Source organism: Mustela putorius, unplaced genomic scaffold (assembly GCF_011764305.1).
Source record: "Mustela putorius furo isolate JIRA1106 unplaced genomic scaffold, ASM1176430v1.1 tig00000785_pilon_pilon_pilon, whole genome shotgun sequence".
In the NCBI taxonomy this organism is placed as follows: Eukaryota; Metazoa; Chordata; class Mammalia; order Carnivora; family Mustelidae; genus Mustela; species Mustela putorius.
Window position 1 is genome coordinate 8511960 of NW_025421480.1, and position 24163 is coordinate 8536122.

Here is a 24163-nt window from a genome sequence, read left to right on the forward strand (position 1 = left end):
CTCCCTGCTTGTTCGGGGCTTTGCCAAGGCTCAGCTGTTCCCCTCACAAGCGCCCCAAACCGTCACACGCCGTAAACAGATGCTTCCGCGGTGTGTCTTCTCTGCATCACGAGGATATGAGACTCAGAATGGTCGGAGGGTAGAAGGTTTTTTGTGAAATTTAGAGTACCGGAGCCAAGGAGGAGTAATGATCCTCTGGTTGGGCTTATCCACATCGACGGCGTTGCAAGAACACCTGTGGGGTTGCCGCGAGGATGAAGCCAAGGTTCACGGTGCCATTTTTTTTTTTTTTTTTAAATCTGTAAAATCAGGCAAAATCTAAGTCACTGCTACATGGGAGGAAAAGCTGAGTGGGGCCATTTGTTCTATAATGAGCGAGATTCAGACAAGTCCGCACCTTCTCCTTCCCTCTGCCCAAGCTGTGACTTCCTTCACCGCGAGGACCGTTCGCACGCGGACTCCAGCACGTTAAGTGACAGGTGTGATCCCATGCGTCTCTGCTCCCGAAATTTGGAGACCTGGTGGGATAAACCTAGAAATGGTTTTCCCAGCCCTTGGAAAGACCCTTTCCTCTGAGGAAACAATTTCAAGTTGTAGGTTTATAAAGTTTTATTCGGTATCATTTCTGCAGCTGAAAAAAACTCAAGGTGTTGTTACGAGGGAGAAAGGAAGGGAAGAGAGAAAAAAAGAAAGATCTGGACGGGTCCTATCAGGGCTGCAGACTTAGAAAGAAAGCATGCCGGCATCAGTCGCACTCCCTGTCCATAAAAAGGGTGACGTGCCTATTAAAGTGAGAATAGATCACGATGTAAAAAAAAAAATTTTTCAAAATACCACGTTCTCGGTCACCGATTATATATTTTACCTCCGGGTCTCTCACGTTGTTTCTGTGGAGTGACAGGCTTTTAGGATTTCAGTAAATATCTGTTGAACTGGTGGTTGGGAGGCAGGGGCTGGATGATAGGAAGCCCGTGACGTGACTCTTACTGCAGACAAAGTAACTTCCTTTGGGTTCTGGTTGCATTTCATTGTAAACATCCAGGGAAACCTGGAGAATTGTTTTTATTAGTAGTTGGAGGACAGTTACATGAAACATACGTGGCATCAGCTAGTCCCAAAGACCAGACGCCCGCTCCCTGGGGAGGGCTGACGGAGTGTGACCGAGTGTGACACCTCATTCACCATCCCCTGCAGACCTCTGTCTCCTTCACCTCCAGCTTTCTTCCTTCCCATGCTAGCTCCGTGGGATGATGACTGCGTTGTTGGCATGTCTGAAGTCAGCACAGACTTAACCAACACTCAGCATCTGCTCAAGACCTAGACTTGAGCCCCGGTCAGGACCCTCCTGGAGATCTTGCCCATTGCTCGGGGCCCGGAAACATGGAGGCCTGGCTGTCCTCCCCAGAACACTCGTTTACCAGTGACGTGCCCAGCAGCCCTCAGTCCCTCGTGCCCATCTTCGTGTCCGAGCCTTGGAAGGCCCTTGCTGTGCTCGCCCCTCAGCCTCCGCACATAGCCCGTCTTTGGCGTCTGCCGATCCAACTAGAAGCTCTCCCCTTTCACGGTCCGGGAAATGAAGGCAAAGATTTACTCCGATCCCCAAGCCCAGTGGTGGTGGGATCAAACTGTCTCAGTTTCCAGGGCTTGGAGGCCTTGGCAGCACGGGGCCCACTTAGCCAACCCGCCTCCCCACCAGCCTCATCAGGCCCGGTGATCTCTGAGCTGCTGGGGATGCGCCCAGCATGGGGCCCTTAGCGCAGGTCGGGAGGGCTCCGGTGTCCTTTATCAGTTCAGTCAAGGCTCTAAAGCCACATTATGCTGCATTTTGTTAGCATACTAAACACCTCTCACCAGTCAGACCTCGTCTTTTCCGGGAGGGAGGGCGGAGGTTTCCTGCCCTGGCAGCTTTCTCTCATTCTTGCTCACGTGCAGCAAACACCAGGGAAACCAAACTCCACATGCCCTACCCTCCCCCCTCCCAGAGCCAAAGAACCCCCCTCCCCCCTTCATCGGTCACCCTGGACAGCTCGGAGCTTGCAGCCGGCATCCCTGGTCTGCTTCTGGGAAATTAACTGAAATGCACACGGAGGGGAGGCGACCTGTCCTCATTTTTCTTCTTCATCCTCTCTGTTTGTCCTTGGGAGCAAGCTAGAATGGGGCGTGGAGTCATTACCCATCGCAGGCACTCCCGTGGGCACCTCAGGGGTGCCCCGAGTGGTTTTGACTTCGCAGATGATCTTGGCTTTGGAGCCGTCGGGTGGGCATGGCTCGGGCCACAGACTTGCCAGCCGATCCAAGCGTGATCAATCACAGGAGTTCACAGGAGCTTGCAGGGGAGGCCGGGAGACCGCCCAGGGCCCCTGCCCCCTCCTCAGGTCTGCACGAGCAGGCCGCACCCCTGACTCTCCAGCTCTGGGGCGCGTCCTGTCTGGGGATCTCTGCGGCGGTCCGGAGCATCCGACTCCCCTCTGTTGCTCGTTTTAGGGATTTGCCGTTCCCCTCCCCCGCCCGCCCCTTCCTGGGCACCAACGTAATAGGAGTTTTTCCCAGTTGATAGATGAGAAAAGAAACAGGCTGAGGCATGAACAAATTCCCATGCCAGACCCCAGGATTGCTGCCGCACAGCCCTGGATCGGCCCCGGGAAGGGTTACTGCAGGGATCTGGCTGTGGGAACTGAGCTCTGCCCTCCGTGCTCTCGTGTCCCGCCCGATCTGCAGGACTATGGTCTTTCCAGGGACTCGGACATTCTAACCATCACCCAGTCTCTCGATAGAGAATTTTGGTGCCCTTTTAGATGTTGTCCTAGATGGGGTACAGATCCTCAGGGAACCTACTCTCCATACTGAAGCGTCTAGTTTCGTTTACAGCTGTTACTGCATTTGGAGAAAGCATTGCCTTAAGAGGCCAAAAGACCTGTTTGCTTGTTTTGCCAACAAGATGCTTGTCCTCTGTTTCCAAAGACCAGACATTGTATAATGTCTTGGTTTCCGTTTAGCAAGAGGTCACAGAAGATCATTCCAAGACTCGTTTGTGCTGTGTCTGAGACTCTCTTCCCAAGGCAGCTTGAGACCTGTCTCTGTCGTGCAGCCCCGGGAAGGCAGGGATGCTCGATGCCCTGCTTAGACGGTTTGGTCCGCGGTTCCGACCAAGACCCGCTCCTTGTTTATTCACATCAGTTGCGGACCTGTCTGGTGTCCTCCAGCTTTCCCCTTCTCGGTGGCAAATCTGTTGGCGGCAACCGGGGAACCCGAGGCTGGCTGTTGGGGTGCAGGCTGAAGCTCACGATAACCCCATCACGGGGGCCATGGCGAGGGGCTTCTACTCCACAGAAGCAGTAAGGAGCCTGCCGTGAGGGTGTGGGGTGGGAGCACCTTTCCTCCTCAGGCCCTTGTGGGGTGGGGGACCAGGGCCCTATTAAGAACATTCCCACATCAGAGCAGCTCGTTCAGGCCAGCAAGCAGCCCTGGAAACTCCATGACTTGTGGAGAAATGACTTTTTATAAACCGAGGCAGTTTTCCCGGAATGTCCATGCGGCTTCTCACCGCCAGTAGGGGTGTGTGTGTGTGTGTGTGTGTGTGTGTGTGTGTGTAACACAGGGGTGGCACCCGTGGCCCTGGGCCTGAACTCGGGAGGCCTTTCCAGGACGTGGTTCTCTGTGTAAGGCAGACCTGCCTCTTCCTTGCCGTGAGAAATGTTTTCTCCCAGGGGCCACTTGGATAGTCTCTGCTCTCCCCAAACCGGAGACCCACTCAGTGTCCGTGAAACTCAGGAAGGGCGTTGTAGATCAGTATTATCTGCAAAATTATTTCCCTGGTTCATGCAGGAGAGGATAGTCTTGTCCAGATGTATATTATTTACACCTAGTATGAAATTACATAGGTATTTTCCAGGAAAAAATGTAAAGGAATAACAGTTCTCCAGGTTTACTGACGATAGCACGGAACAGAAACTTGGTAAGAATCTTCCCGTGAGCATGTGTGTGCGTGTGTGCGCGCGAGAGAGACAGACACGCATATTTAGCAACCTTTAAATGTACATTAATGCCATATTATCTCCTCCTGATTTACAGGGAGAACATCAATTTAGAACTATTTGCACGAACTCCGGATACCAGTTTATAGCATTCCCTGTTTAGAAATAAAATAACTAAAGTCTCGGGTTGCCAGGCAACCACAGCAATGGTAATTCTTAGATTGCTGCTTGAAAAATACTCATTTTTATACATTTTAATGACTGTTAGGATGCAGAGAAGGCAGGTCCGGAAAAATCAACAGGACGTAGACACCCCTCCCCCACTTGGTTTTTTTTTTATTCTTCCCTCTTAGCTCCATCTACTTCCCTGGCCAGTGGTATCTACGTATTCAATTATGGGCATTTCCAGAGATTGATATTATTTTCTTAAGAGTTTAGCCACCACTCCCAGTAAATAGAGTCACACAGGTCACTTGGGGAGAAACGAGGCTGTCTGGGAATCGGCGGGGTCACAAGCCCCGGGTGCAAGCATCCGTCCATTCTCCACTGTCTTGGCTCCCCCTCGCCCGTGGCTCACCCCCACGGGATGACGGGCCGTGTGCTCGGAGGACTGGGTAGAAACGGAGACGTCCTGGTTTCCCTCTTGGCTCTTCCAACAGTTTCTTTCCTTTGCGTTCGGTCCCGGAGATTCTGAACAAAACCCTGTTCCCTGCAGATTCTGAAGCAGTCGGCAGATAGGTACAGGAGAACAGCCGGGAGCTGGGGCAGTCTATCTGCTGAATCCTGGCAGGGAGCAGGGACGTCCCCTGTCCCTCCGCAGACCAGACGCCGGGACCCGCCCACGGGCAGAATCGGGCCAGCAGGACGGTCGGGTGCCGGGACAGCTCCGTGGCTCACGTGCAGGAGAGCACGTGTGAGCTGCAGGGAGACAGACAGACGGACGGACAGACAGACAGCGTTGGGCTGGAGCTACCCAGCCTCGCTGGGCAGACCTTTCTTGGGCCATGCGAAGAAGCGAATAAAAGGGCGGATAGAAAGGCGGGAATGTTTTCTTCAATCTTTCCAAGGGGGCAGAGGTTCCGAGAGGTGGACTTGCCGGGTCGTAGGGAGAAGCAGCGCGTCGTTTCCAATACTTGTTTTCTGGTTTTCCGGCAACGTCCTGGGTAGTTAGTCTGGGGCGTGAATGAGCCCTGACTTCGGCTCATTTCGTCCTGGGAGCATGAGGATGACGGCTCGTCGTCCCTGTCCTCCGACTGTGCCTCGGAAACCGCTCCAGATGCTCGACGGGCGTCGCTCGGCCCAGACACAGCCGCCCCGCGCAGGCCCGACTGAGCACGCCCGAGCCGCAGCTGGGAAGCCGGAGGCAGGAGGGCCGAGTCGCTTGGCCACTTCGCGCAGCTGGCGGGTGACAGCCTGCTTCGCTGCCCCCGCCCCGTGCCACGCTGCGTCCTCACTCGGTGTCGGGGACACGCTCAGTCAGGGCTGGCGGCAGGAGCCGATGTGCTGAGACGGTGGAAGCGCAGGCAAAGCTCCAAGGGGGGGCCCGGCAGGGGCGGCGGTGTCCACGCCTCCCTGTCTCGGGGATGGCCACGGGGCGGGGGCAGGGGGCAGGCGGACTCCCGGAGCCTCGTGGCAGTGGGCAAAGTGGGAGGGGGAGGGTGGAGGAGGGAAGGGCACCCACGCCATCGACCCCGAGTCAGAAATACCAGGGGCACCTGAGTGACTCAGTCGTTAAGCCTCTGCCTTCAGCTCAGGTCGTGTTTCCAGGGTCCTGGGATCGAGCCCCGCATCGGGCTCTCTGCTCAGTTCCTCCCCCCTCTCTCTGCCTGCCTCTCTGCCTACTTGTGACCTCTCTCTCTGTCAAATAAATAAATAAAATCTTTACTAAAAATAAAAAGAAAGAAAAGAAATACCAGCTAAGGGTGTGGGACTGAGTGAAACCCTCCTCACTCAGCATCGCACGCCGGCCCCGAGGTAGAAGGTTGGAGAACAGGGCTTGGGTTGACCTCCTTAAATGGCGCTCAGTGGGACTCGTATTCCGGCCGCCGCAATCCCTGTGAAGTGTCATAGGGATTCTGTCTTTCTTAATTTTGTCTTTCTTGATTTCTTAATTTCTGTGCTCCGGCCCGACAGCGTGCAGAGCCTTTCCACCGGCCCACTGATGGGCGAAGCTGCGTGTTCCGCGATGCTCTCTCGGGCTGCAGGGCCCCCGGGACCCCCACCCCAGCCCCTCACCTGCCTCACTGGGTGGGGGGCTCCAGCAGGAACAGGGTGACTGGGTCCCCTGCTGGGCACAGCCAGCCGACGAGACAGACTTTCTGGCTCTCTCTAGTTTCTAGGAGGTGGAAATTTCTAGAAGGTGCGTGGAGGCATTTCTGGGTGAAAAGATTCCTGTCAGAATCGGAGAGGTTATCACCCAGCCTGCGTCTCGAAGTTTTGCCGGGGACGAGAAAGGCAAGGAAGGAGGGGCTTGGGGGGGAGAGTGACCGCGGCTGTCAGGGCCCGGGATAACGAGCTGCCTCCGACACCGGCTAATAGGAGCAGCTGTGGGGGTTTCCACAGCTGGCCGTTAAGGCAGTCAATCCATCAGCTAGAATTTGGGATGTTTCTTCAGGCGTCGCTCGCAAGGAACTCTGTGGTCACATGCCCGTGGTGTGTACGAGCTGGTCTGCAACACGGGCTGGGCAGCCGATGCTGAGCTGCGAGCCCTGGTGTGGGTCCCCTTCGCCCATCCCCCCCAACCCCCTGCTCGCCCTCCTCTGGCAACCAGCCATCTGTCCTCTGGATAGGAGTTCGGGTTTCTAAATTCCACATGTAATTAAGATCCTACAGTATTTGTCCTTCTCTGACCTCTACCCTCAAGGGCAGCCATGTTGTCACAAGTGACAGGACATAACTTTTTGATGGCCAAATAATGTTCCATTATATGCACATGTGTGTGTAACAGAGAGACAGCGTGGGTGAGAGTGCGTGTAACATTTTCTCCCACTGACAGGCCCGTCGAGGGATCATCCTGTCCTCCTCGGTTTTGAAAGACCAAATGGGTCGTAATTAATCTTTTGTTAAAATGGGAAGCTCCTAAGTTGATTCAACGAGAGTCTGTGGGGGAGGGGGGCAATGGGTAGGACCATATGGGAGGACTGCCGCCAGATATGGACACTTGATTTGAGAGAGTCCAGCCCTGTGGACTCTGCACCGAGAAAGACATAATGGCTTAAGCACTGGAACGTCTCTGCCTACAACTTCCCTCGACCAGTCCCTTGAGCCTGAGGGTGAGTAGGCATTGGGGGTCAGAGACAGCTGTGCCCTCGGTTGTATCTGAACATCCCCCTGCCCAGGGTGGGATTCAAATCTTTAAAGACCGAGACTTTTCAGGTGAGATGGTCCTCACCTTAAATAGAAGGCAAGTCCTTTCGCTGCTTTCGTTGGAACCATGATGGGTCCCAACACTGGAATGAAACTTGACCGTGTTGGGTCCCCCAAGGGAAGAGTTTTCTTCCAAAGAGATTTCCAAGAGGAAGCTTGATGATGCACATTTCACCCTACACTTCCGAGCCCAAGGGATACACAGACTTGACCTCCATTCGTCACGGGGCTCAGCTCTGCTCTGCCCAGGAAGGTGGATTCTGACCCGAAGGCCCTGGCTAGCGGTTTTCCGGGACTGCTTCTGTTCTCAGCTGGGCAGAGGCTACCAAGTGCGTAAGAAACAGTTTGGAACATATTCAGCAGAGTATCCGTGAGTCCTTCTACCCATGCATTCCTTCCCTCATTCAAAAATATTTATCGGACCTCCGCAATATGCAGGGCCCCAGGGATGCAGCAAACAGCACAGATGCTCTCCCCTCTGGGACAAGTCATGCTCTAGCGGAGACGCCGAGGCTCACTTAGCTGGTCCCACATGTCATAACGTGTGAGCGCTCAGTGCTCACCCCCCACTGGGGAAGAAGGGCCCGAGTAAGGCGGAAGGAATCAGAAGGGCTGGAGCGAAGGCTGTCTGGGCAGACGGGGGGGACTCTGAAAGCCCTGGGCTCGTCTACACTGCGCTCTCCCTCCCGCACACGCCAGCTTTGTCAAGTGTCCCACAGCCCGTCCTCCAACCCCTGAGCCACTGGTGGCACGCTGGCCTCGGCTGCAGTGATGTCGATCCTGCCTGACACAAATCATGATCTACTGCAGGACTCGGAGTCCGCTGCTAATTGTTACCTTTAATGATAACTAATGATCGTCTCTCCAGTCGTGCTGCTGCTGGAAGAAAACAGCCAAACTGGGTCGTTCGGGGCCAGTGCACAGAGTGCCTGAGATGCCCCTGGGCACCCATGATTGCTCAAGGGTGGCCAGATTTAGGCACAATTAGGCATTAGAAGGGACAGAGCATACAAATGAGTTGGGGCTTAATTCATTAAGAAACTGTCTTGAATGTTAATGGAGCTTCAATCAGAGTATCCGACCATAAATTCTCACCTGTTTCACAACTGGTTCAGGCTCAACCGAGCATTAATAGATTTTTTTTTTGTCCATGCAAATGAGGTGATAATTTAGCTCATGTGTAATTGAACAATTTTCACATAGTTACATTCGCGGAGCAGTTAAGTTGTATCAGATCGTCTAATGTACCAGTAATTCTTTAACTAACACAGAGCTGAGTTTCATTTGGGTCTACCAAAGAGAGAACCGGAGAAAATCAGAGGTCAGAGTAAATCTGTTAATAATTGGAAGGAGAGTCGACGTTAGGAGACCTGACTGTACTCAGCCCTCTTGTGGGGGGGCACCCGGCGTGGCTCTTCATTTTTGTTTGGATTTTCTCTTATCCGGCTCCCTAGCAGCGAGATCGGGACAAATTGTAGTGGGGAGGGGTGGCCGTGGTGGTTCTCGGTTTGGGGTTTGTAAGCATACATTTCCAAGTTCTGTGTCAAAGTGCTGGTTTTTTCCAAGGGTTATACATGTGTGTACCCTTGAAGCCTGCGTCAGGCCCTTCCCACTGCATCTGGCTTCCCGCCCCTGGGCACCTGGCCGTCTCTGCGCATGGACCCCCCCCCCCCCCCGGCACTGAGGACCAAACTCTATAGGTGTTTTCGAGAGTGTAGAGAGCACTTGCAGCCGTTTTGGGAACAAAGTTCACTACCCTTTACTCGGGGCAAGGGCCATATGCTGCTTCCATCTGAGGATGCTCTCTGGCGAAGGCAGTGTCACAGCCCTCCAGGCACCTGCTGATGTCACCCACTTCTGCAAATCCTACAGTGGCTTCTTGGCAGCTGCAGGGTGGAGTTCAGACCTTTTTTTTTTTTTTTTAAGATTTTATTTATTTCCCTCTTTGACAGAGAGACAGATAGAGGGGGAACACAAACAGTGGGAGAGGGAGAAGCAGCTTCCCGCTGAGCAGGGAATGTGATGTGAGGCTTGATTCCAGGACCCCGGGATCATAACCTGAGCTGAAGGCAGATGCTTAATGACTGAGCCACCCAGGCGCCCAGAGTTCAAACCCTTTTATGGTCCATGAAGCTTTTCGTCCTTTGGACCACACCCACCTTTCCAACCATGGAAACTGCCTCCAGACTCCCGAACCCCCACGCTGTCTCTTGGCCTCAAGGCTGTGTACACACTACTTTTTCTGCCTACACATGTCCTTGTTCGTTCATTCGTTCATTCTTCCAGTGACTGGTTCCCAAGAACGTGCTGTAATTCCATACAGTCCTGGATCTTCTTGTTCAGTTACTGACTTTCTATCTATTTCTCCTACAAGTTTTCATTGTGAAATCTGCCATACACACAGATGTAGAAACACATCACCCCAGTCTACAGACCAACAAATCAGACACCCGGGGGCCCACCGCCCAGGTTAGGAAATAGAATATTTAGAAGGTCCGTGTGTTATTCCGGGACCCCATCGCCCTCCCGCCTTTCCCGGAGGTGACCGCCATGCTGAATTTTGTGTGTATTGTCCCCTCACTTGCCTTACGCTTTTACCACCTAAATTTGCGTCCAACGCAATATATACTGTTTGGTTCTGTTTGATTTTGAACTTTACATAAATGGAATCATACTGTCTCCTTGGTTCTTCTCGAACTTCCTTTTTTCTACCAATATTTCATTTCTGACATCCATATTGATGTGTGGAGCTATAGCTTATTAATTTTCTTTGACGGATGATTTTTCTGCTGTTGGAGGATATCACAGAGTATTGGTTCTCCTGTTGATGGATTTCCAAAGAGATTTGGAAAATTGGTTGTTGAATTTTTGTCTAATCCATTTCTGCATCTAATGAGATGATCATGTGGTTTTCTGTCTTTAATCCTTTAATATGGTAAATTACATTATCAATTTTTTAATATTAAAAATCCTTACAGCCCTTCCTGCTTATTCGTCAAGGCTTACCTCCAATATTGTCTCCTTTTTGAAGCCTGGTCGGATCTCCTTTCCTTCCTCCTGCCTCTTTGCTCCAGGAAAGTTGTTTCCCTCCTAAAATCCCCTATGGCATTCTGAAGGTATTTCATTATAGGCACTGATGTTATATTTTGATTATTTGTTTACATACTGATCTCTCCTATCACATGAGCACATCAAGATACTGATAGTCTTTAATTTCCAGGTTCCTTATTTTTGCACTAATTTGCAGTAAATCAACCTGATTGGAACCTTCCCCCCCTTTCTTAATGGAAATGTCGTCAATGCACAGTATTACGTCAGTTTCAGGCGTGGAGCATAGTGATTCGACAAGTCTGTACGTTATGCTGGGTTTGCCACAAGTGTAGCCACTGTCTGTCCCCATACAACGCTATTTCACTGCCATCTACTGTGTTCCCATGCTGTGCCTTTCATCTCCATGACTCATTCATTCCATAACTGTATCTCTGCTCCCTGCCCCCGTTTTGCCCATCCCCCACCCCAGCAATCATCAATATGTTCTCTCTATTTGTGAGCCCATTTCTGCTGTGGGTTCTTTGGCTTTTCAGATTCTACATATAAATGAAATCCTATGGCATTTATCTTTCTCTGTTGGACTTCTTTCCCGTAGCATAATGCTCTCTCGGTCCATCCATGTTGTGGCCAATGGCAAGATTTCTTTCTTTTCATGGCTGAGTAATATTCCATTGCATGTGTACACGACCTCTTCTGTATCCATTCATCTATCTGTGGACACTTGGGCTGCTTCTGTATCTTGGCTGTTGTAAATAATGACACCATAAACATAGGGATACATGTATCTTTCTGAAATAATTTTTTCTCCTTTGGGTAGATACCCAGTAGTGGAATTACTGGAATATATGGTATTTCCTCTCTCAACTCAACTCTCAGGAACCTCCATACTATTTTCCACTGTGACTGGTCCAGTTCACATTCCTACCAACAGGGCACGGGGCTTTCCCTTTCTCTGCATCCCTGCCAACACTTGTGATTTCTTGTCTCGATTCTAGCCATTCTGGCAGGAAGAAGGTGGCATCTCATTGTGGTTTTGATATGCATTTCCTGATAATGAGTGATGTTGAGCATCTTTTCACATGTCTGTTGGCCATCTGTATGTCTGTTCTGGTCCTCTGCCTATTTTTGATCACATTATTGGGATTTTTTTTTTCATGTTGAATTGTCTAAGTCCTTTATGTATTTTGGATATTAACTCCTCATTGGATATGTCATTTGCAAATATCTCCTCCTGTTCAGCAGGTTGTCTTCCATTTTGTTGATGGTTTCCCTTGCTGTGCAAAGCTTTTTATTTTGGTACAGTCCCAACAGTTTGTTTTTGCTATTGTTTTCTTTGCTTGAAGAGACATACCTAGAAGAATGTTTCTATGGCTGTTATAAAAAAGATCACAGCCTCTGTTTTCTTCTAGAAGTTTTATGGTTTTGGGTCGCACATTTAGGTCTTTAATCCATTTTGGGTTTTTATTTGTGCACGGTGTAAGAATGTGATCCAGTTTCATTCTTTTGCAAATAGCTGTCCAGTGTTCCCAACACCATTTGTTGAAGAGACCGTCTTTTCCCTGTTGTATATTCTTGCCACCTTTGTAGTAGATTAATTGAACTTACAATCCTGGGTTGACTTCTGGGCTGTCTGTTCTGTTCCACTGATCTGTGTGTCTGTTTTTGTGCCTGTTCCCTACTGCTTTGATGACTCCTGCTTTGTAGTATAGCTTGAAATCTGAGATTCTGACGCCTCCAGCTTTAGTCTTCCTTATCAAGGTGGCTTCACCTAGAATCTTCTGTGGGTCCATAAAAATTTTAGGATTATTTGTTGTGGTTCGGTGAAAAATGCCGTTGGTATTTTGATAGGGATGGCACTGAATCTATAAATTGCTTTGGCTAGTTTGGACATGTTCATAATTTTGATTCCTCTAACCCATGAGCATGGAATGTCTTTCCATTTGTGTCACCTTCAATTTCTTTTATCAGTATTTTATCGTTTTCAGAGTATAGATCTTTGTAGCAATCAAAAGGTATTTGATTCTTTTGGAGCAGGTGTAAATGGAATTTTTTTTCTTAAACTCTCTTTCTCTTACTTCATTCTCAGTGTATAGAAATACAACCAATTTCTGTAGGTTTATTTTATATCCTGCAGCTTTATTGGATGCATTACTTACTTCTAAGAGGTTTTGGGTAGAGTCTATAGAGGAACGCTCCTTTTTCAGCAGGAGGTGTAAATCAGACGTCTGCCTTCAACTTTTGGTGGCCTGCCTCACAGCCTGGATGGGGCTTTATCGTTCATCAGGATCAACTTCCTATGGTGGCTGAGAGGACATTCCCTCTTATATAAAGCCCAGGAAAGTGCCTGTGGGCCCTTCCCATTTCTGGTTCATTGACTCTCTATCACCGTAAGGAATGGACAGACCCACAGCCCAGAGCCCTTGACAATCAAATTCTGAAAAAGCACAGGGCGCCTGGGTGGCTCAGTGGGTTAAAGCCTCTGCCTTTGGCTCAGGTCATGATTCCAGGGCCCTAGGAGCAAGCTCCGCATCAGCCTGTTTCCCCCTCTCTCTCTGCCTGCCTCTCTGCCTACTTGTGATCTCTGTCTGTCAAATCAATAAATAAAATCTTTAAAAAAAATTCTGAAAAAGCAAACCTCCCCACTCAATTTCTTACTAGAATAATGAGACTCTTCTTGACAATTTCCTTTGCAAAAGGAGAACAGCCATCTTTAAAAACCATACACTTGGGGGCACCTGGATGGTACAATCCGTTGAACATCTGAGTCTCGGTTTTGGCTGAAGTCGTGATCTCATGGTTGTGAGATCGAGCCCCGCGTCGGGGTCGGCGCTCAGCACAGAGCCTGCTTGAGATTCTCTCTGCCCCTCCCCTGTGCTTGCTCACTCGCTCGCTCTCAAGTAAATAAATCTTTAAAAAAATGAATAAAAAATAAAAACCATACAATTTGACCTTTCCAAAAGCCAAAGGCTCACCTCACCAGAGTCATTTATTTGAGCCTATAATTTGTAAATGCCAAGAACGATGTGATTTTTCCCCTGAAAGCCTTCTGGAGGGAGTCCAAATCACCGTCTCGTCATTAAGTCTTCTGTTCAAGGACCCATGTAAGGACCATGTCACCGGGCTCGGAGCCACGGGTGTTGTGCAGCAGCAATGGGCAGCAGAGCCACCACTTTCTGTATTTGCTGAGCACACGTCCCATCTACATGGTGCCGATGTGCTCATTTCACCTTCACATGAACCCTGGAGGTAGGGGCTGTTGTCCTTCCCTTTCTAGAGACGAAGATGGCAAGACACAGAAAGGCCTAGCAAATCACCAGCTGTCACAGGTACAGTAACTGGGAAGCCAGGATTAGAACCCAGGTACTGGGGCTCAAAACTCGCCCTTCCATTCACCGCACCATTCCCCAGGGCACAGAGTTAGACCAGACGGACCTGGGCTCAGGCCGCGCTCTGCCCCGGCTGCCTCTGTGACTTAAGGATGCTCAGGCTCCATCTGGACAAGGAGGAGAAGGTTCTGGCTTGTTGGGAGTAGCACAGAGGAAGGCATCTGGTGCTCCGTGAACCGCTGTGAGAATGTGACCACCATCTCTCAGGTCTCTTTCAGGGTCATTATCAGGCCTTTGGGAGTCCTCTATAGACCCCAACCCATGAGGAGCTCAGGCGCAGAACTTGACTGTGACCTCAGAGCTCAGCTGTGTGTCCTCGTGGTACCAGTGAGCTGCGACTCCCTGCCAGCCTTGTAATCCTTGGGTTCTCATGAACACAACCCGCATCCCCGATGCGCTGAGGGTATGTTCCCTGCATTCACTACCCAGGGGGACTGGACTTTTGTCTCGGGCCATCCCCATGTTAAACCCACTGTCCTCTGTCTCACTCCTCCCGGGAGCAAAGAGTAGATGCGAACATGTAGGAACCCATTAGAGACGGAGGTCAAACATCTCTCCGCATGCCACAGCCCGAGTCCAGACAGAGGGCTGGGAGCGTCTCTGCAGAATCCAGAGGAAACAGATGTGGCTGAGCCCATGGCAGCCCCGGGAATCCACCACGAGAAAGCGGTGTCTAGTGCATTTCAATCTCTTCTCTCAAGGTTTGAGCACGTGGAGCAGAACCCCCCGCCCCACCAAGCCTCCTTGCCGGATAGATTTGAGTAGAAGGCGAGTCGAGCCAGAGGCTCCCAAGCATAAGGTCCTGAGACTCAATTCCTTACATGGTGGGCGCTGGCCGGGAAGACACCGGCTCCCAGTCACGACTGTCCCACCTAGAACCCCCAAAGGCATTTCTCATACGACGATTTTACTCACTAGACCGACAACTTGAAAGACCCCACAGTGGAGCCAACGCAATTGCTTTTTTAATTTTCACCTCAACCCCATGGGGCCACCATTGGAAATCGGCCAAAGGGAGTTCATTCGAAGTGTCCTTTGTCACAGCAGTCTGGGGCCTGTGGAAGCCAGAAGAAAGCTCTGCGGCCACACTTGACTTAGCCCTGCTTGTGGAGCCAGTAAGGGACAGAATCACAAACAAGCGAAGTTTGGTGCCTGTGCCCCACTGCCGCCTCTGCACTTGAGGCTGCCCCTCACGAGGCCTTCTCCGGCTCTGTGATGGGGCCACGTCTCAGCTCAGGTTAGAACGGTCCTGTCTAAGGACGGTCTGGTCCCCGGGGGAGGGTTCCCACTCTTCCCAACCTCATCAACGCTTGCGTTGTCTGACTGAAAAGCGTGTGGCCGTCGAGTGGGTGTCCTAGCAGAGTAATGCCCTATCAGAGTAATTTTAATTCCTTACGGTTGAGTATCTTCTCATGCCTGTTGCTCAGTGCTCTCTGTCCCTGTCCTCTCGGTCACATCTTTTGCTCGGTTTTCTGTGGAGCTGCTTTTCTTCGTGTTCATCAGTTTGCAGGAATTCTTTGTAAACTCTGGCTCCTACTATTTTGCCGAATTTGTCAAATTCCCACAGATCTGCAAGGCTCCTTTGGTCGTATACCAGGTGTCCATAAATGCAGGGGGGGTCTGTCTCTGGGCCCTCCCCCCATGCCGATACCACATGGCCGCAGCCCCGTCGGGCTCTGTGAGTTCTTTATGGCGTGCCGTCTTCCCTCCGATGCCTTTTTGTGCCTCACTGTCTCCTTCCTTCTGCTTTCTTTTGGTGTGCTTTGCCATTCTATTTTTATCTCCATCTTAAGATGGCTACTTGGCTTAATTTTCTCTCTTTCTTGCTCTGTAATATAAGCCCTTAATGCTGTACATTGCCCACTAGGAACTGCTTTGTCTGTATCCTCAAGTTTTTCTAATGACAATTGTTTTCACTATCACGAGGTCAACCTAGTTTCTAGTTTTTATTCTATTTGCCGTTTGAGTTCCGTCCCAAACCCCACATATTAGCAGATCTTCCTGTTCTGTCTGCTTGAACAGACATGGAATGCATGCTTTCTCTGTCTCTCTCTCTCTCCAGCTCTCTCCTTTTTCTTTTATTTTGCCTGCAGACTGTGGCTGCCTTGGCCTCCCCAAATTCTGAATTTCGTCTCCCTGTCTCAGTAGCGTGACTGCCTGGCTCCGTCAGGGCGTCCTTCTCGGTCGTGTGGCCTGTCTGGGTGGTGAGCTGGGGTGTTCGCGAGGCTTCCCATGTTCGTTCTCCTCTCAGAGATGACTTTTCTCTGCTGTTCTTGCCTAGTATCCCAAGCCCATTTTCGTGCTCATATTTTGTCTGGTTTCCTGGTTGTTTAAGGCTGGAGGGTAGATCTAGTTCCGTTGTTTTCTTTCTTTTCCCCCAGCACGGCCAGAAGCAGAAATTGGTCATTTCCGATGAATTTCTTGCTTATTTTGTTTCTTTAAACATCTTCACTTCCTGAAGCATGTTAATCAACTTTTTGTTGTTCACTTGTCATCTGTGTTCGAATGTCTTGCTCAGCCATCTCTTGTTTCTGCTGGGTCTTTCTCATGGTGCCTTATTTGTCTCTGTGTGTTTCTGCCCTGGGGTGATTCATTTGCATTCACTTTTTTTTTTTTTTTTTTTTTTTTTTTGTGAGAATTCTTCAAGGCTGAGGGTAAAGATGGATTACTTTAGCATTTGTGTTTACTTCTTCTTGGTGCCTGGGATCACCACCAGCTGAGGACACTCTCTGTTATATTCCCAGCTTGAACTATTTTGGACCCCCCGATACCAAGAATTCAAACTGCCAACTTGTGTGAACCCAGCCTGTGGTTCCAAGTTCTCAGGACAATTTCTTTTCTACTTAGAGCCCTACTTTAAGACAGACACAGCTTATATAGTGAGGGGAGCAGGTGTTCCCCAACGGGGTCTTCCTTTTACAATCCTCACGTTGGGCAGGCTCTCGGCTATGTCTTCAGTTTTGCATGCCCTTTGAAGCCATATTAAACTAAGCTGAGTATTACCTGGTTTGGCAAATACCTTCAGTGTCATAGCAAACTTCCATGTTCTCCTCAGTTCTGGCAAATTCCCAACTTCATTTCTTTCTTTTAGCCTGACAGTTCTTTACTCTGAAAAGCTCAGTGATGTTCTGAATGAGATTTATGAAAATGTCTTCTTCACAGTGTTTCATTATACTCGATAAGAAGTTCTTCTTAGGTACCTAGATTACCCTGTTGTTGTTTTTGATCCTTTTCTGTATTCTATTACACATTTCTGTGTTCTAAATTATCAGCAAGGGACCCTATAATTACTGTCCAAACTGGGACACTTCTCAGAGTAAAAGCGTTAGTTGATATTATTAACTTTCTGAAATATTTTCTGACAAATACGTTTCTGTTAGTGGACTTATAAAATAGTTATATTTAAGATTACCTTAAAACTAAAATATTTTCTGACCAAAAAAAAAAAATCCATGTGCACCAAAGTAAAGAAATTTAAATCTCTTTATATCATTTTTCAGAACATTCAAATAAAGCAAAGCAGAATAGTTATTCACAATCCACCTTTGTGCATTTTTTTTTTTTTTTGAGAGACTGAGAAAGAAAGCACCTACACGAGGTGGGGAGAGAGGGAGGGAGAGAATCTCAAGCAGGCTCCATGCCCAAGAGAGAGCCTGAAGTGGGGCTCAATCTCACAACCCTGAGATCGTGACCTGAGTCAAAATCAAGAGCTAGACACTCAACCGATTGAGACATCCAGATGCCCCAATGCTGTCTTTTTATTTTTATTTTTTTATGATTCTGTTTATTTATGTGACAGAGAGAGACACAGTGAGAGAGTGAGCAGGCTTCCTACTGAGCAGGGAGCCAGGTGCGGGGCTCGATTCCAGGACCCTGGGATCATGAGCTGAGCTGAAGGCAGACGCTTAGCGACTGAGCCACCCAGGTTTACCACGATAGTGTCTTTCTTAAGACTATATATTTTTCTAGTATTATCTTAGGGCTACAGTGTTTTGCTTCTTCGCTTACCTACATGTTTATGTCTGTGTGTGCACATGTGTGTGAACATCTGAAACTCTATGTTTCAATCTGTGCCATTTCTTACAGCCCAATATTCACGTAGTTCAGTCCTTGCTCTAGCAGGGAAGCGTTCAGGGTCCTGCCTGTTCAAAAGTTTCCTTCCGTTTAATAATTGCAATTCATTACAGGCTTCTGAGGCTGAGGGTTTCTTAATTTTATTTAAAGGAATTTATTTTTTTAAATTTTTTATTTAAATTCAATTTGATTAACACATAGTGTATTACTCATTTCAGAGGTCGAGGCCAGTGATTCTTCAGTTACAGAGAACATCCAGGGCTCATTCTCACATGGCCTCCTTAATGTCCGTCTCCCAGTGACCCCAGCCCCCCACCCAGCCCCTCCAGCAACCCTCAGCTTGTTTCCAAGAATTAAGAGTCTCTTATGGTTTACCTTGAGGCTAAGGTTTTTATATTTCATTTGCTGAGCACCTGATGACAGACTTACAACTTGTTTTGAACAAAGTGCAACCAAAATTTAAAAGACCTGTTTCTAAAATTCCAGTACCTTTGTGTAGAACACCGAGGTAAATACATTTCAAAGTTCAAAAATGGCTAATACCAGCAATTTCATATTATTTAAGCTGGTTCTTGAGAGCCCCAATATTTCTCAAACTCCGCAGAGAGAGCTGCCCATTCTCCTAATGAAATAGTTGTTTGTTTAACATAAGATCGATCACAGCATTTTTGTTAGGTCAGTCTCTGCAGATGTAAATCTTGCAGATTTTGACAACCGCAGCTCATACTCCTCTGGGGAGAAACAGGAGTGTGTTTGAGCCTCGTTAGGAGGTCTGTGTGCACCGTAACCGTGACAAGCGTGTTTCTGCACACGTGTCTCCAGCCGAGGGAACAGCACGTCTGCAGGTGGGAGCCCTGTGCGCTGTGCGTATCCCACATGCTGGGACCATGGAGACCGAGTGTGAAGGTCCGTCCCATTCTTCCCATCTCGCTGTTTCAAGTCTTAATAATACTTTGTTTTAAACAACAAAAAACTCCAGAACCATGTAAACTGGGCAGGAACAGGCTAAGGGGCATCAATGGAGACTTGTGTGGGGAAACCGGAGCCTGGAATCAGACTCGCAGAGCCAGGGGGTGTGTCGCACGGTCTGTGAGCCCCGGGCACGCAGAGGGCCCACCTCTGCCCTCGGTCCTTCATGCATGCATGCTGCTTGGGCAAACTGCCTCGCAACAAGCTGATTTGTCTGAATGATATTTCCCGGTGTTAGTGTAAAGGAACAGGGATGGGGCAGCCCCGGGCCTCAGAGCATGGCCCTCAGCATTGGCACATGGGCAGCCGTCTGCTCTGCTGACGCTTAGCTTCAGGCCGGCGATCCCTGGGTGCTGTTCTAAAAGCCAGAGGCATTGACCTTGACTCTGCGACTTGGTTTTACCAGCCCTTCTCCCCCATACACGCTGCCAAAACCACACATTCCCACTCTGGAGACATTGGTTTTGTGCAGAATCAACCTCAGAAAAGCCATGAGTGGTGGCACGGATGCAGGTGACAGACGGGCCAGAATGGAGAGGGCCAGAGTCTTGTTGAAGCTGAGGGCATCTAGGTGGTTCTGGCTGTTCCTTTTTGGGAAATGTTGTACCTGAGTAAAAGTGTCTGTCTGCGATCTGTCCTCAAAGGCAGTGAGCTATAGGCCCTCGTGTACCCTCGGGCGTGCTCTGGGAGGCTGGAGGAGTCGCCCTGGCGTCCTGTGGGGGAGATGGTGATCCTTTCCCTCGGCACTCACTCCATCCATGGCAGTGGCAGTGGTCTTGGTTCGATTTTGACCATGGCTCCTACAAGGAAAAAGCAAAGGTAGTGCTTTGGAGTTGGGAAACTCGGTGAGGAGACCTCTTTTGATGGGGAGGAGTTCATCTGATATTTATTTAAATATTTATAGAAAGGCAGCTCTATGCTGGATACTGTGTTGGGCCCTAGACGTGTAGAAAGAAAAGAAGTGATCTCTGCCCATCTAATGGAGTTTTTCAACAAGCAGGCGTCCTCTGTGGTACGTGACTCACAGAGAACCTTCCAGCGCACTTTTTTTGATGTTAGTCACCATACAGGACATCATTAGTTTTTGATGTCGTGTTCCAAGATTCATTGCATATAACACCCAGAGCTCCATGCTATCCGTGCCCCCCCCCCTTAATACCCATCACCAGGCTAACCCGCCCCCCACTCCCCTCCCCTCTAGGACCCTCAGTTTCCTGGAGTCCACAGTCCCGCGCGGGTCCTCCTCTGAGTGCCCCTCCCCGCCTTCCTTCTCCCCTTCCTTCTCCTAATGTCCTCCATGCCACTCCTTATGTCCCTCAAGCTCAGCACCCAAAAAACAAGTCAGAAAATGGGCCGAAGACAGGAACACAGGCTTCTCCCAAGGAGACCTACGCATTGCTGACAGCACATGAAAAAGTGTTCATCATCATTAGCCAGCAGGGAAATTCAAATCACAACCTTCAGAGCACTTTTGAAATCTTTGATGAGATTTTTGATATTTTCCTATGAAAGGGAGAGATGCAAAGAAGAGGGCACGGGAAGATGGGGTGAACTCCTAATTTGCAAGCTTCTTGTCTCTGGCGAGATTTGAGAAGCTGCTCCGTTAAGGATCTTACAGGATATCCGTGATTTGGTTCTGAAATCAAACCATGTTAACCCCCTGTTTAAGAAAGGAAGACCATTTGCCATTAGATGTATCCACCTAAAAGATAAAACGGTCGTGCCATAATGGCCTTTCTTTTCAAACAAAATAATTATCACTGGAAACCTTAAATCAGCTTCGTTCATTATTTTTCAAGAAATGCGCAATTTTTTCATGTCATTCCCCGTTAAAATTTCACAGACTCTCTCTCAAATTATTAAACGTTTGCATTGTGGCCTCAGTGTAACATCTTTTTTTCAGACATGCACCAGTAATGGAAACCATTCTCAAACTTAATCTCCTTTTAATTCCTCCCAATTACTGTGCCCTGCTTCTGGTGCCAAGAGCCAACCCCGTTGGTACATTTTGTGAGGACTGTGGGGTCACGTTTCTTTAAGCCACATTTGATACCTGGAAGGCATCCTAGCAGAGTTGCCCCCGTCATCTCCTGAAAGTTGGTTTTATGTGATTTCAAAAGAAGTTTCTCCCCAGGCAGTCCACCACATGCGTTTCACAACAGTCTTTCAAGTTCTCCCTGGCTGGTTCCCGGGCAGTGGTCTGCGAGTAACAAGAACCATATTGGACAAGGATCGTCACAAAATCTCACAGGCAATGTCTGGTCACTCTTATTGGCAGGCCTGTCACAGGAAAAGCAACACTGGAAGGTTTTTGAACCCTTAGGACCACAAAATGGGAGCTAAAATCTAAGAATTGTTGGAGTATTGCTCAAAAACTCTGGCCATTGAAGGACACTGTCCAGCAATTGAAACCCCACAGAATGGGAGCAAGTCTTTGCAGATCCTATTGCTAGTACAGGATTCCTGCCCAGAATATATAACGAACTCCTCCCATTCAACAACAACAGCAAAAAAGATAATTCGGCTTCGCAAATAGGCAGAGGACCCGCACAGACGATTTTGCAGAGAAGACACACAGATGGCTAACAAGCACCCAAAAAGACATTCTGCACGCTTCGCCACCGGAGAAATGCAAACAAAACCACCGTGAAATGCCACCTCACATGCGTGGGGAGGGCTGTGATTCAAGAAGCAGAAATAGACGTTGGCAACGATGCGGCGAGATCGGCAGCCTCATGCACAGCTGGTGGGATTGTGAACTTTGCAACCACGCTGAAGACCATTGGCAGTTCCTCTGCACGTTAAAACGAGAATTGCTGTATTATGGCGTGATTCCACTCCTCGGTATACACTCAGAAGCATCGAAAGCAGCTACTTGAACAGATACTTGTTCCCAGCGGCATTCTGCGCAATAACCCACAGGTGCAAACTCTCCAGGTGTCATTAGGAGGTGAACGGAAAGCAGACGGTGGTACGTCCAGGCGTGGGAACAGTATTCAGCTCCACTGGATACTTAAAAGGACTAAAATAGTAAATTTCATGTTGTGTGTATTTGACTACAATAAAAAAGAAGAGTAGGAAAGGCAGGTGATTTCCATGGACATGAAGTCCCTGGGAGTTGCTAGAACAGTCAGATGTTTCCTTTCCTTTATTTATGTATTTTTGGGGGAAGCAGGTAGATGACTAGTGGGTTAGTGAATGGAGTTGGATGTGAAAGAATTTCCGTAGGATCAAAGCAAACAGCATTCCAGGCCGAGCTGCTGGGATGGACTGAGTGCAGGAGAGGACAGAGTCCACACTTGCTCAAGGAGCTATGGGCAGTGGGAGGGCCAGAGTCCACCTGCCAGGAGGCATCTAGACAATTTCCCAGCATCGTCCTCACTCTGTCCGGCTCCAGATCCCAAACCGCCAAATCGCCTTCACCGTCACCCTTTACGTGATGAGGAGGAGGCTTCCTAGACGGTCGGTCAATGAAATAACAAATGGATTGGAGCCACGGTCATGCCTGTCTGCACCTGATCGAGCATGTGCCCACGTCCCCCATCTTGGCAAATCATGGATTTTGTGGCACTGGTGCTGCCCCTTTCCCCCTGTGGCCATCTTCATTGTCCCCGCGCTGAGTCTTGGGATGGCCAATGGTCAGGAACCAGGCGGCAGGGATGGCAGGAGAGGCAGTGAATGACTTGTGCTGACCGTAACCGTCAGAATCCTGTTTGGAGCTCCACACTGGTGACTTGAGGGCAAACCCACGCTCCCAGGGAGTGATGGGAACTCGATATCACGGGAGGGGACACATCTGATCTTCTCATCCACCCTCCCAAGGACTGGGCTGAATCCTTTCTAACGGAGTGATATTCTCGAATAACGAGCCAGCTTCTGTCTGCTCTCTTGGGAGGCCGTCCTGTGACCCAGGGGTGCCCACCGATGGGCAGTCCAGTTGGCCAGAGCGAGAGTAGACTTCCCTGCCTTTTGTGTGCATGAGATCAGAACACAGTCAAGGGAATGCAAATGACATCACTGCTCAGGGCTCGGATTTGCATTTCCTGTGTTTCTTCTGAGAGAGAACATGAAACTGGCTAAAGCATGAAACTGGCTAAACTGAACTCTGAAGGCTAGAGATGGTCATGATTATAACCCAGTGTTAGCATTAAGCCCAGACCCTTTCACTAATGTCATTCGACCTCTTTCTAGTCTTTCCAAGGAATGTGGCATAGGAGGGACTCACCTGGGTTTCCTGGGCTGGAGAATAAAAGTCCCTAATTCACTCAGGACCCACACTGCTCTGTCATCTCAGGGTTTTGCTTAGAGAGGTTGGTCAAGAAAGATGGCGAATCCCTTCCAGAGGCTTCCCTGCCATTTCTTGCTAAACACATTTCTTTTGATAAAATTCTAAGCACACTTGCAGATTCTCAAAACCCAGAGTATACACACTTCTAATGTCAACCCCGAAGGGAAGTCACGGGCTGAGCTCTGGAAAGAGGCGCCATCAAAACGCCACATAGGCATGTCGTCCTGTACGTTCCCTACTTGAAACAAGCACCACAACTCGTGGAAGAGCGTGGGGACATTCTTAAAGGGTTGGTGTATTGCTAAGGTGACACAGAAAGTGGGGAACGGTGTAGCAGGAAGGCCATGGCAAAGATCTGAGAGAAAGCACCGGGCAAGAGTAGGACTCCATCAGGTCAAGGACACCCTTTGTAACGTCCATTTCCTCTCTTTTTGAGAATTCTTTAAAAATCCTATGGAGGGGGAAATAAAAATCCACGGAGGACAGGAGTGAGTGGGGAGTGGGAGGGGCTCTCGGTCACCATGGCGACATGACTCTTGCCACCATCTCTGCCATCCATCGGTGCCTGACCCCCTTTTGGATGCCCATGGAGATCGCTGACCTTGGAATTAAGGCGTGCTCGCAAACCTGAGGATGGTCTGCTCTTGAGAAGGGCTAAATTTCTACACAGAACAGTGAGCTCATGTTTACCCAGCAGATGTGTAAATAGTTATAATGCCACATAATTGAGATGTTCCCTCATCCCTGCCTCAGTAAAGCTGTCCTCCACGGCTGTTGTGGCTCTGTGGAACGTGACTGGACTATAGAAATGGCTAAGCATCGGTGACTAATAATGGCTGAGGCCAATGGAATTTTTTTTCTAGTGAACATACAGGGTTCTGTTGGTTTCAGGTGTACACTGTGTGACTCCGCACTTCCACACAGCACCCGGTCCTCATCACGACAGGTGTGTCCCCCATCCCCCTACCCCCACCCCGCTCTGGCAACCATCAGGGTGTTCTCTAGAGTTAAGAGTTTGTCTCTTGGTTTGTCTCCTTTTTTCTTTCCAAGTTTGT

At 49.3% G+C, this 24163-nt stretch overlaps 2 protein-coding genes across 2 annotated transcripts in view; one reads left to right on the forward strand and one right to left on the reverse strand.

The window, feature by feature from the left end:
- Positions 1 to 24163, forward strand: part of KIF26B (kinesin family member 26B) — a 409198-nt gene that overhangs the window by 358857 nt on the left and 26178 nt on the right. The gene's annotated exons all lie outside the window — the stretch shown is intronic.
- The window catches only part of SMYD3 (SET and MYND domain containing 3), a 779235-nt gene continuing 773268 nt past the window's right edge, over positions 18197 to 24163 (reverse strand). Inside the window, exon 12 of the mRNA XM_045084747.1 lies at positions 18197 to 19620. Within this exon, the coding sequence (XP_044940682.1) occupies positions 19459 to 19620 (162 nt within the window). The 3' untranslated portion in view covers positions 18197 to 19458. The remainder of the gene's footprint in view (positions 19621 to 24163) is intronic.